At 46.4% G+C, this 15,456-nt stretch overlaps 1 protein-coding gene across 1 annotated transcript in view; it reads right to left on the reverse strand.

Moving 5' to 3' along the window:
* The window catches only part of Mindy2 (MINDY lysine 48 deubiquitinase 2), a 62,308-nt gene that overhangs the window by 3,773 nt on the left and 43,079 nt on the right, over positions 1-15,456 (reverse strand). The window contains exon 9 of the mRNA XM_023712659.1: positions 5,278-5,451. Within this exon, the coding sequence (XP_023568427.1) occupies positions 5,278-5,451 (174 nt within the window). The remainder of the gene's footprint in view (positions 1-5,277; positions 5,452-15,456) is intronic.

Raw genomic sequence — 15,456 nt, forward strand, 5'->3', positions numbered from 1 at the left:
GGCTGGCTGGCATGTGGTGCTGGGGGATTGAACCGCGGTCCCTGGGCTTTTCCAAGCTTGTTCCAAATAGGTGCTTTAGACCACTGAGCCATCTCTCCAGCCCTGTCTCCCGTTAGTCTTGATAATTATGTGTCCCCAGAGGACTAGAGAGTTCTGGAAAATGTTACTTTTATTCTTTTCTGTCTTACTGTAGTTATTGGACTGAGCACCGCTGATGGTTTAAAATGATTTTCCTGTGGATAATATGCCTAAACATCCTAGGAGTACGTGGTAATTGTGGGCATTGGGAATTCTAGATTCAGGTTTATGGTTTGAGTCCCATCATAACTCTTAATGAGACCAGAGGAGACTCCTCCCTAAAGGCTACCTTTAGTTTGAGGCATGCCAATTCAGACTGAAACCTCAAAGTGGGAAAACCACTGCTATTCCTCAGGATGTGCAGGGTTAAATTCTTAACAGTAAGTATATCTGTCCAGGATGGCAACAAGCCGAAAAGTACTGCAGACCCCTCTTCCATCTATATTCTGTCCAAGTGGGACAGTGTCATAGACGGGATGGAACTAGCAACAGCCTTCTAACTCAGTTCCCCTCTAGTTCAGTCTGCCAAGGGGACTTGTAACCCCTTTCTGGACCCTAGGCCAGATCCTTCCTATTGAGGCTGGTCATCAGATCACTGAGTAAGAACCCAGGTCAGTGGGCGGGGATAAAACCACAGCCTATTTTACAGATCATGAAGGCCTGGGTGTACTTGTCACTCCCGCCCCGCACTAGAATCCTTCCACCAAGTCAATGCTGCTTCCAGTGGCCTCTATACTAGCCACAAATCACACAGGCTGTGATTCCTGACCTGTGCCTGCTCTGTGGCACCCACTGGGTACTGCACGCTGTAAGCCATGACTGCTTTTTTTTTGTTTGTTTTTGGTGGAACCGGGGATTGAACTCAGGCCCTTGTGCTTGCCAGGGAAGTGCTTATTCCACTGAGCCCCAGCCATGACTGTTGAGTCTGTACTCTTTCAGTCCTTTCTTATTAAGCTCTGGGTCTGACCTGGAAGGATCCTGAACTCCATTCTTCCAGTGCCCGGATCACCCCCTCCAGCCTTGTCCCACAATGCTACAGGAAACATCTTGCTTCCTGGGTTCCTCCGAGAGCCAAAATGTCTCTGTTGACTGTACAGATGTTTCACCTGTTTCTTCAGGTTCTCTAGCAGCTTGCCATGGAAGTTTCTTTGTTTTGACAGGGTTCACCAAGTGTCTGCTAGTGCCACTGTGCCTCTCTGTACACTTGCTTTTCTGGTGCCTGACTTCTCTGTTTACTCTGGCCAGTGAGGCCCTGCGCATACCCATCAGTTTGTCAAAAGCATGAACCTGTGATACTGCCCATGCTAGCAGGGACAGCAATAACAGGAAGCTTGACCCTTAGTGTCACAGTGATGGCTACAGGCCAACAACACTCACAATTATGTGCTCATATAACAGGAGATTTTGCCAACATACAAAGGTTTACAGACACACAAGACCAAACAGATTCTCTGACTGCAGTTGTCCTCCAAAATAGGAGAGCTAAAAGAAAAAGTCTTTCAGCCAGGGATATAGCTCAATGGCAGTCTGGCAAGCACAAGGTCCCAAGTTTAGTCCCCGGTACAAAAAAAAAAAAAAAAAGGAGGGCTTGGAATCTCCAAACAGCCTCACACAGACACCTATCTTTTCCTGGGGGCAGTGGGAAAGCCATTACTAGGTCAATGAGTCAGAATAGTAAAAGAAACTTGGCTCCAGAAGAACCTCATGCAGAGACCCCCAGTGGGGTAGGAGTCTTCTTGGTGGGATCTCAGTTCTCCTCCTCGTTTGGCCAGTAGCGGTCCTTGTCAGTTCTCCTAGGCCAATTTGTAATTCCATTTCTGACTGCTTTTGTCTAAACAATCTGAGGACATACATTAGCAACTTCTTTTAAATGCTACTTCCTCCTATTACCTTCTTAAAACTGGGAAAGAATAGCCCTATAATAAAAAAGGGGTGTGTAGGCACACTTTTAAATGCAAAGGAAATCTTCAAACTTAATTTCTTAAAAAAATATTTTTTCTTTTTTGCTGTTTTTTGTTGTTGTTGACATGCAGTTCAGACTCGTGATCCTCCTGTCTCAGCCTCCCCAGTGCTGGGATTACAGGCATGTACCACCACACGTGGTTTCGGGGGGTCAGCATGGCATGCCTGGGGGTCCGAGGCTAGCCTGGCATGTGGCATGAGGAATAGACCTTGGGACTTTGCACTTGGCAGGCAGGGCTTAGACTGCCCAGCTCTTCCCCAGCCCCTAAATTTATATTTCTGACACTATACAAGGATGGAGCTGGGAAGTACGCCCTGTCCCCACAGTTAGAAAGTTAACAAGTGGGGCCGGGAAGATGGCTCAGTGGAATAAGCACTTCCCTGGCAAGCACAAGGGCCTGAGTTTAATCCCTGGTTCCGCCAAACAAACAAAAATTAACAAGCCTTAACATTCCCATGGCAGCTGCAAGGTAGGTCTGGCTCAGCCGAGGTCTATTCTGTTATGTTTTGCTTGCTATCAAGTTTTCCAAATACTCTGCATCTCAAGGACCACTTGGCTCAGTCTAGGCAATGACTTGTTCCTCGTTATACGATCGCAACCCCGAGGAGCTCACATAGGATAATTTCTCCCTAGCCATGCATGACAAGACATGCGTAACCAGCTGTGGAATATCCTGTGATCAGCCTTTTGCACTTCCTCCTAAACACCTGTACAACTAACTAACTGTTTTACTCCAAGACGGGGCTGGTGATCTGGACCCGTATCACCCAGCCTGCTAGCGCCATGAAGCTGTGAGCCTACCTCGCTGCTTGGCGCTGTGTCGTCCCTCGGGTCTGACCCTGAGTTCCTCAGTAAGACAAATGAGAAAACCATAGATAAGGAAGTTGAAATTGCCACAATACAGACAACTGCTTTTAACTAGATATCCACGATTTTTGTACATTCTTACACAAACTCAAAGCACATTGTGAAACTACTATAATATCCCATTCAATGATGTAAGACTCCTTTGTAGTTTTAAAAATCATGATTTATCCAAGATCCTCAATCAATATTTTTCACTCTCCTCCTGTAAGCTGGAGGAAAAGCTCCTGTAGAAAACTGGACCAGAAGTGGCCACCATGTGGCTATCTGTACCTGACAGCGTGCTTCTGAGCCTTTGAAAATAGTTTGTAGGAGGAGCCTGGGAATGTTTGAAACTGCAGGCTGGAGAAACCGTAGGATGTGGAAAGTAGAACTTGGGACACAATTCTGGTGCAAGCTCAAGACAGGAATGCAGACAGTGAAGGCCTGCTGAGAGGGGGACCATCGCCTGTTCTACCTTACATTCTCGTAAGGAACTTGTTTACATTGTGCCATTCCTGAGGCTCTCTCTACTGGAGTTTGAGTTTAATCTCAGTACATCAATAAACCTGGAGGAGGGATTTTCAGAAAAGCTCTGCTCCTGATGCTTTTAGTAAAATGTATTTATAGTGAGAATCAGAAGCAAAGAGCTGAGTAGAAAGATCTAAAACATGTTTAGTTTGGCCAGAAATTGAAGCTGGTTTAACATGGGGGGCAAAGAAGGTGTGGCTGCTGGAGAGCACTGCACCATTAAAGGTTAGTACTTCGAGCTGAGCATGGGGACACACGCCTGTCATCCCAGATCCCAGCACTCAGGGAAGCTGGAGCAGGAGGACTACTGCGAGTTTTGAGACTAGCCTGAACTACACAGAAAAGACCCTGTCTCAAAAACATAAAAACAAGAAAAAATAAAAAAACCAACCCCCCCCCAAAAAAAAAAAAACCAAAAAACTAAACCAAAGTAAGTTCTTTGGGTCAGGACAATAAGGACGATGCCTTGAGGGTACGCAGGTATCAGCAAGACCCCACTAATCACAGCGCAAGGGCCCTCTGAAGGACCCTGCTTTGAGAAAGAACCCCAGGGTCCCCTGCTTGCCCAGGGCTGCCGTGTTCCAAGGGGCCCACAATGCTGTTTGCACTGGCAGCAGATCTTGGCACTGTCTATCTGGTGCTGGCTTTGCAGGAAAATGTTGAGTCATGAGGCCACAAAGGGCTTCTACCCAGATCTCAAAGCCTGGGAGGCCATGCCATGTGTCACAGGGTTAGGAGTCCCTTCCAGGAAGCCCAAAAGGCGACCATAAACCTATGAGAGTGGAGGCAATGCTGCAGTGGAGACCCTGGAAAGCTGGAGATGCCAGGAATGTGGAGCTTCTGAGAAGGCTGCAGGCAGCAAGCTAAGTTGGCCTGAGAGGCCACAAGGGCTGAGACCAGTAAGGCCTAGGGCTGGAGCTTGGCCAGCCTTTTGAGCTCATACCACGCCACTGTGTGCTGAGTGCAGGGCGTGGAGCTACAAGTGTCTGCCCTGCTGGGCTTTGCTCTTGCTTTGGCCAAATTTGTCTCCCTCTTCATTCCTTGAATGAGAATGTTCACCCTGTACCCCTGTATCTTGAAGGATGCATTTGTCATTTACATCTTACAGGTTTCACAGTTAAGAGTTGGCTTTCAATTTCAGAGGACAGTTTCAAACAATTCTTTGTAGCCCTATCACCTTGTTACAGATCAAAATGGGCTAAAGGAACTGTCTAGATGCAGCTCAATTGTTATTGGCAAAATGCATCTCAATTGTTTAACTTAAACATATTTATGCCTTATTCAGAGAATTCATATCATTATCATACTCCAAGTAATAAACACACTGTAGCTCCAAGCCCATCCACAACGAAGGCAAAAATCTCTCTCGGTTCTAAATCAAAGTTGTATCTCTACTCAGCCCTGCTCTGAGTATCTGCTATTTGTAAGAACACATGCCTCCTTTCCCCGGTGTGTTCATCTTCTGGATCCTGTCTTCTGTGTTTCTCCCTGACAGTCAAACAGATCTGACACGTGCTCGCCTCGCCTCTAGCAGCCACATGACCCCACCATCCCTCCCTGTCAGGATCCCTCAGCCCTCATCCATCGTGCACAGAGCAGTCCTCTGGAAAGGGAAAGCGGATCATCCAGCTCCCGCTTTCAACGTGCCATGGGTTTCCTACTGCTATTAGAATAAAACCGTGCTTCCTACCAGGACCCTCCAGTGCAACGGGACCTAGCCTTCTCGGTCCAGGCGCAGCTGTGCACACAGGAGCCATTTGGCTGCAGAGCTCATGCCAGAAAAACCTCCTGAGGATGCTCAGCAGTGACCCTTGGATAAGTGGGATTAAATTTTAAAGAATGTATATTTTAAACTAATTTACCTGATCTATCTGATCCTGCTGTCCTTTGTATACAGTTTCAGGATCTGAAGGAGGCCTCAGATGAAAGTCCGAGTCACAGAAGTTCCCATCACCATCCACATTATGCAGGCTTTCCCAAACAACTTTTTCTTCAGTCAGAAATCCCTGGTCCGTTACCAACAAGTACAGCTGCCCCTTAATATGCAATAACAAAAGGAGTGTTAGGTTGTTCAAAAATAGGGAGTATTTGCATTTATGTTTAGAATATATGAATTATTCCTACGAGCCAGATCTGTACAACACAATAAAGAGATCAAATACTGAACTGCTTCGGGGGAGCATTTGTGACTGCAGAGATGGGATGCTGGGAGCAATGGCCTTTGCAGCCATTTTTAAGTTTTTGACAGAGTCTGGCTCAGTTGCTCGGCCGTCCTAGAACTTGTGACCCTTTTGCCTCACTGTCCTGAGGTGCAGGGATTACATGGGTACACTACTGTGCCCAGCTCAAATTAGACATCTTGTTTGCTCAAATCCACATGGCTGTGAACACAGCTTATCATTAGCACATGCAGTGCAACAAGAAAAAGAAGACCTGGCACATCAATTACTGCTTATATATGGTGGGACTTTTTGTTTTTTGAGACAGGGTCTTGGCAGTTCAAGCAGGTCTTGAACTCACTTTGTAGCCCCGGCTGGCCTCTCTCAGCAATCCTCCTGCCTCAGTCACAAGTGCTGGGATTACAGCACAACCACACTTGGGTTGTATGTAATTTATAAACAGCTTTGGTGAGGTCTTCTAATCTCACTTTACAAAATATAAAAATACAATAAAAGTTGTGAAAAACATCAGTTAATAAAGCCAAAAAATGATAATGAATTTTTATTTCATTTATGTATTTGTTATAGGGTCTCACTATGCAGCTCGGACCTAGAGATCCTCCGGTTTTCTTAGTCTCCCCAGCGCTGGGATTACAGGTATGTGCCACCATGCCCAGACTCAGTCGCTGGCTCAGCACACCCCAGGAGAGGAGCCGGCATGGCATCCGGGACCAGGGATCAAACCTTGGTCCCTGCGCTTGCCAAAGCAGGTGCTTAGTCTGCTGAGCTATCAGCTTGGCCCTGATAAAGGCTTTTTAAAAATTAAGCCTATCTGACTAATTAAATCTATAGTGTTTTCCTCTGAACCTAATGCTCTTGCTCTGTACATCAATAGTACTTTGTGCCTATTTCTATTTAGCACCGAATCGTTTGGCATTTTAAAAGTTGTTCTCTGGCTTTATAACTACAATGAATTTTTATTTTACTTTAGTTTTTGGTGCTGAAGACTGAATCCAGGGTTTACTACATCCCCAGTGTTAAACTTTATTTTAAAATCTCTATCATCTCTAAGTCTAGCATAAGACATAATCTCATGAGGGCATGTAAAGATGGGTGACTGGGGATCTTCCGCTGGGTGCCCTTACCCTAAACAGAGGCGAGGGGTAGGGGGTGGGGGGTGGGACCTGGGATGAGGATGTGGTGTTGAAAGGCTCTAACTCAAACATTGTTCCTTAGGGTACAGATAATCTGACTTCTCAGGGACTGTCAGCAGCAACTTCTTCCTCCTGTCTATCTTGACATTTACCTTAAAAAATCTTATAACCTGTTCACTGCCAACAACACAGATTATTACTTAGCATGCTTTCTCTATAATTATAGGATAAATAGCAAAATACCTACTAGTATTACATCAAATGGTTCAGATCATTTGACCCTGAAAATCTAAGGCTCAGTAACCATCAGAGTGTTTCCTATAGTTGGTAAGTGGTGGCACATATTTGCAATCCCAGCAGTGTGGGAGGCTGAGGCAAGAGACTCAGCAAGTCAGCGCCCAGCCTGAGCACCTAAGCAAGGTCTTACCTCAAAAAGCGATAAAAGACTTTATGGGCTGATTCAATCAGCAGTTATCTTAGTCAAGAGCAAAAAGACACTGCAGAAGTGGAGGAGGATCAGAATGTGAAACGGAGTAACAGGCCTTGGGCATCAAATGAAGCGAGCTAGGACTCCACCAGTGACGCTCCATGGGAAGCACATGGCCGTGCAGCTTAGTGTGAGGGCTGGGGTCAATCCCTGCCTCTGTATGCACACTGAGACACACATACAGAACATATAGACACATACCAACTATTTCCATATTAACACCCAAGCACTATAACTATACCAACTAGTTAAACTTTTTCTTTTAAACCCTTGACCCTTCCTCTCATTTCACTCATCAGCCTTTAAAATAATGAAAGGGCCAGGGTTACAGCTCAGTGGTGCTGCGCTTGCCTGTGCCTGGCTAGCGTGAGGTCATGACTTTTATTCCCAGTACCAAAAAAAAAAAAAAAGAGAGAAAGAGAGAAAAAAGAAAGGGAAGAAGGAAGGAAGGGAGAGAGAGAAAGAGAGAAAGGAAGAAAAAAGGAAGAAAGGAAGGGAGAGAGAAAAGAAGGAAGAAAGAAAAAGGAAGAATGAAAGAAAAGAAAAAGAGAAAGAAAGGAATAGGGCTAGGCTAGGGAAGTAGCTCAAGGACAGAGTGGTTGCCTACCAGGTGTAAGGCCCTGGCGTTTGATCCCCAGCACCACTAAACACATACATACACACATAAAAAAAAATTCATAAAGGTTAATGATGTTAAATTCTTGTAATTTTAATATATGAAAAAACATGACTTTTTAAATAAAAAGCGACATTATGTTATAAAAGACAATAAAATGTCATAGCTAAATACCTTTCCTCATAAATTCTACATACTTTATTATATCACAATTTATAAATTGAAAAAAAAAATACAAGAAAACTCCTCTAATAATGCTGGCCTTTAAAATATGGGGAAAAAAGCACTACTTCAGTCTGATTAATGTAGCTTGGATGCAAATTATTTAACATCTTTGGACTTTTTTTTATAGTGATACAAGCTGGGTGTGGTGGCACACACCTGTAATCCTGGCACTCTGGTAGGCTGAGGCAGGAGGATCTGAAGTTCAACCCCAACCCAGGAAACCTAGTAAGACTTGTCTCAATGTGCGTGCGTGCATGCGTGCGTGTGTGCGTGTGTGTGTGTGTGCGTGCGTGTGTGTATGTAGCTCTTTGCAAACAGCCTGTCTCAGTTTGTCTTTCTACCTCTTGCCTCCTGGGAGAACAGTGAATCTCTGCAGACAGTGTGGGGCCCACATTCTACTCACTCTGTTTTCACCTATTTTTTTTTGGTCTTTTTGAGACAGGGTCTCACTATGCAGTTCTTTTTTTTTTTTTTTTCATTTAGTGTGTGTGTGTGTGTGCGCATGTGTGTGCATGTGTGTGTGCAGCCAGCTCAGCCCACCTGGGAGCGGGGCTGGCTGGCATGTGGTGCTGGGGGATTGAACCGTGGTCCCTGTGCTTTGCTTGGCTTAGCTTGTTCTAAGTAGGTGCTTCAGACCACTGAGCCATCTCACCAGCCCTCACTATGCAGTTCTGACTGGCCTTTGTAGTCCAGACTGGTCTCGAACTCAGAGCAATCCTCCTGCTTCAGCCTTCTAAGTGCTAAGATTACAGGTGTGTGCTACTGTACCTGGCCTCCCAATTCTTAGTGTTAAAAAGAAAGTGAGTTTTTAATGTTTCAGTCACTTTTACAAAGAACTGGAATAATAGATTTTTATTTAAAGATCACAGGCTATGAAAAAAACTTCCCACTCATACCTTAAAGAGAAAAGAGAATACATACACAGAGGCACTTGCTTTCATTTTAGCAGCACTGGGGTCAAGCCCAGCACCTCACTGCCCCTAGGCAAGTGTTTGCTACCGAACTGAAGCCTCAGCTTGCAAATGTACTGTTTGCTGAAGTGGCTTCAGTACTCACCTCCTCTGTACCCCTTTTAAGCTGCTGCTCATCTCTAATCCCTAAATGGGAAGTAAAAAAGCAAACTGAACCACCCTGTAAAACCTTAGGCTTGAGTCCATTCCAGAGAGCTATCAGTCTTTTATAGCCAAGTGGGAAGGCAGTTGCAGCCCTGAGGAACCTGAAGGCTGACGTGGCAGGGGACGACCCAGAGGCATTACCCAGGAGGGAGCTTCCCCGATTCCCCAAAGGGAAAGGATCCAGACAACCTGAAGCTATGGGGCTGATTCAATCAGCAGTTATCTTAGTCAAGAGCAAAAAGACACTGAAGAAGTGGAGAAGGAGGATCAGAATGTGAAACGGAGTAACAGGCCTTGGGCATCAAATGAAGTGAGCTAGGACTCCACCAGTAACGCTCGATGGAAAGCACATAACATGCCCAAGTCTCCCATGGAGACTCGCAGGCATGGGCCTGAACACATCTGCTCTCTTGAGGATCCTCATCTAATCGTGCTGGCGAAAGCACAGATCTTTGCAGCCTCATGAACTTGGCATGGATTTGGCAAAATAACCTGCCCAGCCTAACTGTGTACAGTACAGAAAGGAGCGCTGACAGAAACTGGGTGACTTATCTGCTGCTGGTGGGCACATGAGGGATGCAAAGTCTAAGGAGGGCTGTGGGAACAGGCCTGGAGTGCACTGCTTTGCTGGAAAAGGAAGAAACAGAGAAGTATTTATTCAGAGCTTAGGAAGGGAAAAGCACAAAGCTAGGAGTGAATGAGGACGCCCAAGCAAAAGGAAGTCAGCATCTGTTACCAGAGGAAATGTCCTGTGCGATCGATCAGTCAGAGTTACTGCAGGAGCGAGCTGGTAAGTAGAGGCTGACTGGTATTTCTTACTCAGGAGAAGTCCGTGATTACTGTCCCCTGTGACTAGCACAGCAAACGGCCGGACCCAAGCTCCGCGCAGGTGGGCTCCTAATGAACAGAGCGCTGCATCTGGACTCAGCCTTCAGGCGTGATTATGCCCTTCTAGTGCGGAGCTGCACAGAAGGGCACCAAGAAGTCCAGTTTAACCTTCTGCCTTAATCCAAGATCTACGAGAGCTTAGCAGAGATTCAGTAAGGAGAATGTTCCATCAACTGGAACCAAATATATCTTCCCTCTGGTCAAGTGGAAGCCACAGCCCACACAACACCACTCCAGCCTTCTGAAAGGCCTGCTTCTGTCTTGCCATTGTGGGCCTCTGCCTTGCTGGCCTAGGTGCTGAGGTAACAGTGACCATGGGTACAGAAAACATAAAGATCCTGCGTGGAAATTACAATGGAGGGCCAGCCGGATAGCTCAGCAGACTAAAGCGCCTGCTTTGCAGAGCACAGCAGCCTGGAGGGATCCCCAGTGTGCCATGCTGGCTCCGCCCCGGGGCGCGCTGAGACAGTGATTGAGACTGGGCGTGGTTGAGACTGGGCGTGGTGGCACTCGCCTGTAGTCTCAGTGTTTGGGAGGCTGAAAACAGGAGGATCACTATGAGTCCGATATACGTAGTGAGACCCTGTACACCCTGTAGACCCTGTCCTAAATTCATAAAAAAACAAAACTAAAAACACACAGTGGAGTATTAGTTCCAATAATAAAGTAAGTTATAGAAATTTATGGCTGACTACCAGTTTAGAACAGACAGCCTGGGAATTTTTTTTTGTTTTAAATGTATTTGGTACAGGACCGCACAAAGCAGCTCAGACTTGCAGTGATCCTCCTATTTTCAGCTTCCTCTGCACTGGGATTACAGGTGTGAGCGGCCACTTGCAGACTCTGTCACAGGCTCAGCAAACCACAGGGTGGGGCTGGCGCATGCAGCACGTGGTGCTGGGATGGAACCCCCCACCCCCGCAACTGGCAGACTCTCTCACTGGCCCTAGCCTGGCAATCTATTGTTGTTGTCAACCTTGTATAAACCCATAATTAGAGACATAGTTTACGCTAAAGCAATCTATCCAAACATTAAATGGTTGGTTGAAATTATATCTTAAATTCTGTAGAATGAAATGTGTCTATGCTACAAATGTTGTGAAGCATTCACAGGGACAGAAGATAGGAAGTAAAATGACCATTAAACATGAAATCATAAAATTCCCCTAAAAACTCTGGGTTTTTCTGTAAAGTAAATATGAAAGGCACTATAAAGATATAATCAGTATTAGTCTTCTATTTATTTATTTTTTAAATGTATTAGGTCTCACTTTGCAGCTTGGACGCATAGTGCTTCTCCAGTTTTCAGCTTCCCCAGTGCTGGGATTACAGGTGTGTTCCACTAGGCCCAGACTTTGGCTGGCTTGGCTCACCTTAGATCGAATTCTGGTCCCTGCGCTTGCTGAAACTTGCCTAAGCAGGCACTTTAGTCTGGTGAGCTATCTTGTCTTTTTTTTTTTTTTTTTTTGCGGAACCCGGGATTGAACTCGGGCCCTTGAGCCTGCCAGGGGAAGCGCTTATTCTATTGAACCATGTCCCCGGCCCCCGCTGAGCTATCTCGACGGCCACTAAAGTAGTCTTCTTTGAAAAAGCATAGTTCTATTTTTCATTATTTATGTCATGTTTTCCCCTCTTTTTCCTTTTTAATTTTTTGGTGGAGATTAAATCCAGGGCCTTTGTACTGAACTATACCCCTAGCTCTTTAAATAAATGTTTTAAAGCCAGACATAGTAGTGCACCTCAATCCTGGCACTTGGGAGGTTGAGGCAAGAGTTTGAGGCCAGGCTGAGGTACACTGTCAATTTAAGGTCAGCCCTAAATACATAATGATAATGCGTCTCAAAAATCCAAAATAGGGGGCCGGTGAGATAGCTCAGCTCAGTGGACTAAGCACCTGCTAAAGCAAGAGAAGAGACTGGGGTTCTACCTCCGGCACCACATGCGTGCCAGCCCTGCCCTCCGGTGTACTGAGCCAGCTAGGGAGATTGGGTGTGGTGGCAACGCCTGTAATCCTGGCACTTGAGAGCGGGAAGGCAGCTCAGTGGCATAAGTCCCTGACTGACACATGCAAGGTCCTGAGTTCAATCCCTGGCACTGAAAAAAAAAGGAAAGGAAAAAATAAATCCCAGCACTTGGGAGCTTGGGAGGTTGAAACAGGAGGATTGCTAAGAATCTGAGATCAGCTTAGGGGCTACAAAAGTTGAGAATAAGACCAGCCTGAACTGTGTAAGAAGCCCTTGTTTCTAAATAAATAAATACACAAATTTCCTCCCACCTCAGTTTTCCAAAATGTTGGGATTATAGGTATGTTTCACTACACTACACTCAGCTACTTATATCCTTACTTGATCATAGATTCCCTCAGGCTCAAGTTTATAAAGAACAGCCCCAAAGCAGGAATTTATGGGAAAGAGTAATACTAAATAAATTTAATAGAACAAAGGCACAATCTTCCATTCTATTCAATCAGTTTAGTGCTTTTAATGCTTAGTTTGCCTCTTATCAAGAAAAAAGTCCTGGGGCTGGTGAGATGGCTCAGTGGTCTAGAGCACCTACTTAGAACAAGCTTTAGCAAAGCACAGGGACCGCGGTTCAATCCCTCAGCACCACATGCCAGCCTGCCCCGCCCCCTGGTGGGCTGAGCCGGCCACACACACACAAATAAATAAATAAGAAAGAAAAAAGTCCTGAAAGATTTTAATTTTTTGAGCCAGGGTCTGGAGTTACTCAGGGTGGCCCTGAACTCATTATGTAGCCCAGGCTGTCCTCCAATCTCTGCAATCCTCCTGCCTCAGCCTCTCAAGTTCAGGGGTTACAGGTGTGAGCCTCAGGCTTTTCATTTTGAGATAGGGCTCACTTCATGGCTCAGGCTGGTCTCCAGCCTGGAGACAGCAGTCTGCATCAGTCTCTTGAGGTGCAGGGGTGCAGCTCCATCGGGCTCTGGTTGTAGTTGAAGCTGTTTTCGGTTTGGACATTGAAGCTACACCTCGCCCATCCAAGGCGAGTGCTCTGGTGCTGAGCTGCATCCCCAGTCCTTGTTCTAGAATAGTTAAGGCACTGTGCAGGGCAAAGCACAAAGAGCATGCCTCGAGTCTGTTGGTCAGCGGAGGAAGCATCCCTGTCCCGAGTTAAGAGCACACTCACAGGTACTCTGCTGGCAGCAAAGCAATGGACTGTCTGAAACTCCACAAGTGGAAAGATGGACAGCAGACACTACAGAGAAGGGCTCAGAGGGCTACGAGGAGGGCTGCAGGAGCCCTGGAAACAGCAGGCTGGGACTGGGTCAGCAGGGAGTCTCTCTAATGAGTGCAGTGTAGGTCCCTCGATTAGACCCTGGCTTGAACAAACTACCTGTAAAATCCTTCGGGGAAATCTGAATATGGCCTGAGTAGTAGACATTATTAACAATTATATCTAGTTGTATTCGATACAGAATTCTGTGATTTGAAAGGGAAACACTCTTTTTCAGTAATGCATATAGAAATATAAGCAACAAAAGTACAAAAATAAGTGAAAAGAGTAAAATGTTAAAATTGATGCAGGCCAGTGAGATAGCTCAGCAGACTAAGCACCTGCTTAGGTAAGCACGGGGACCAGGGTTTGATCCCCAGCACCACAGGCATACTGGGCCAGCCACTCAGGCATACTGAGGCAGCCACCAAGACCAGGTGAAGTGGCACATGCCTGTAGTCCCAGTGCTATGTAGGCTGAAAACAGGATTACTAGGAGTCTGAGCTACATAGTAAGACCCTGTACCAAATACATTAAAAAAAAAAAAAAAAAAAAGTAAAATAAAATTGTTTGGTGCATGCTTGTAATCCCAGCACTCAGGAAGCTGAGGCAGGAGGATTGTTGAAGTTCAAGACCAGCCTGGGCTCCAAAGTGGGCTCAAGACTAACCTGAGCTACATAAAGGAAAAAGTAAATAAATAAAAATAAAAATAATTGTTAAATGTCTCATTGTTTTCCTGTAACTTTGTGATTTTTTTCTGATACAAAAATATAAAAAATTGTGTTATTGGGGATGGGTGTGTTGCTCTGCGGCAGGGCACTTGCCCAGCATGTGGGAGGCTGTGGGTCTGGTCCTACTGTGGTAAAAACCCCACCCACACCCCAGTACAGCACACATATGAACATCCTGAAACAACAGTGTTACTGTCTTGGTTTGCTGGTCTTTACAATGAGCAGTGGCATTTCCCCTAGTGACCAGCTACTGTGATATTGTTCCTATTATCTTAAGAATAGAGAAAAAAGTGCTTTCCTATAACTTGCTTCTGTAGCTTTGGAAAATACCATTATGTCCGCAATACCATCCTATCCCTGCTTTTGGTCTTGTACTCTTGGTTGTACCTCCTCGATAGAGCCCAAACCTGAAAGTACAGATGAGCCCTTTTCTGGATAGCTATACTACATAAAATCATGCACTTGGCACATGTGCTCAGTGACTGCCATCCTCTGGGCTGCAGCTCGGGACAGCCTGCCTAGCACATGGCCCTGGGTTCCATCCCCAGCACTAGAACAGCAATCCTTCCCCACAGAAGAAACAAAACCTCAAACCAAGAGGGAAGTAACCGCTGTTCAGGTCCGCCTGAAACTCGGACTAGCGCTAAGTGTGGGGCCCTGTTCTTTAGAAGCTTCCTAGGAAGTCCTAGTACGCAACCTGAACTGACAACTGTTGGCTCAAGGAGAGAAGGGTAACGAGTGCCAACCTCGCACTCAAAGTGCTTCTTAAAAGATGGCCAGAGAGGTGGGCAATGCTCAGACCTAGACCCTCACATGCTGGGACAGGCAGAAAGGGACAAGAAGGTCTTTGCAAACAGGGACTGTGGAACAGGAGCAGTGGCAGCAAAGCTACACACAGGAGAAAGCACAGAGCACATGGGCAGAGGGTTCTGAACAGGGAGACAGCCCTGGGGAGCAGATCCCCTCCACACCTCATCCTGCAGTCCCAGCTGCCACCGAGCACCTGGGCTGAGTGCATGGTCAGAGAAGTCTAGAGGCAAGGGACAGACTGCAGAGCGAGGGCACACCTGCAAAACAAAAGGTGTGGATGCAAAGGAGAACAAAAGGGGTCAGGGAGAGCCACAAATAGTGCTATAGGAAGAATTTAAAGTCAGACCAATAACTTCAATAATAGGGGTCAGGGAGATGGCTCAGGGGCCGGGAGAAGGCTCAGGGGTCAGGGAGATGGCTCAGGGGCCGGGAGAAGGCTCAGGGGTCAGGGAGATGGCTCAGGGGCCGGGGAGAAGGCTCAGGGGCCGGGGAGAAGGCTCAGGGGCCGGGGAGAAGGCTCAGGGGCCGGGAAGAAGGCTCAGGGGCCGGGAAGAAGGCTCAGGGGCCGGGGAGAAGGCTCAGGGGCCGGGGAGAGGCTCAGTGGCTGGGGAGATGGCTCAGTCGG

The sequence above is a fragment of the Octodon degus genome, unplaced genomic scaffold (genome assembly GCF_000260255.1).
Source record: "Octodon degus isolate 3935 unplaced genomic scaffold, OctDeg1.0 scaffold00026, whole genome shotgun sequence".
NCBI lineage: Eukaryota > Metazoa > Chordata > Mammalia > Rodentia > Octodontidae > Octodon > Octodon degus.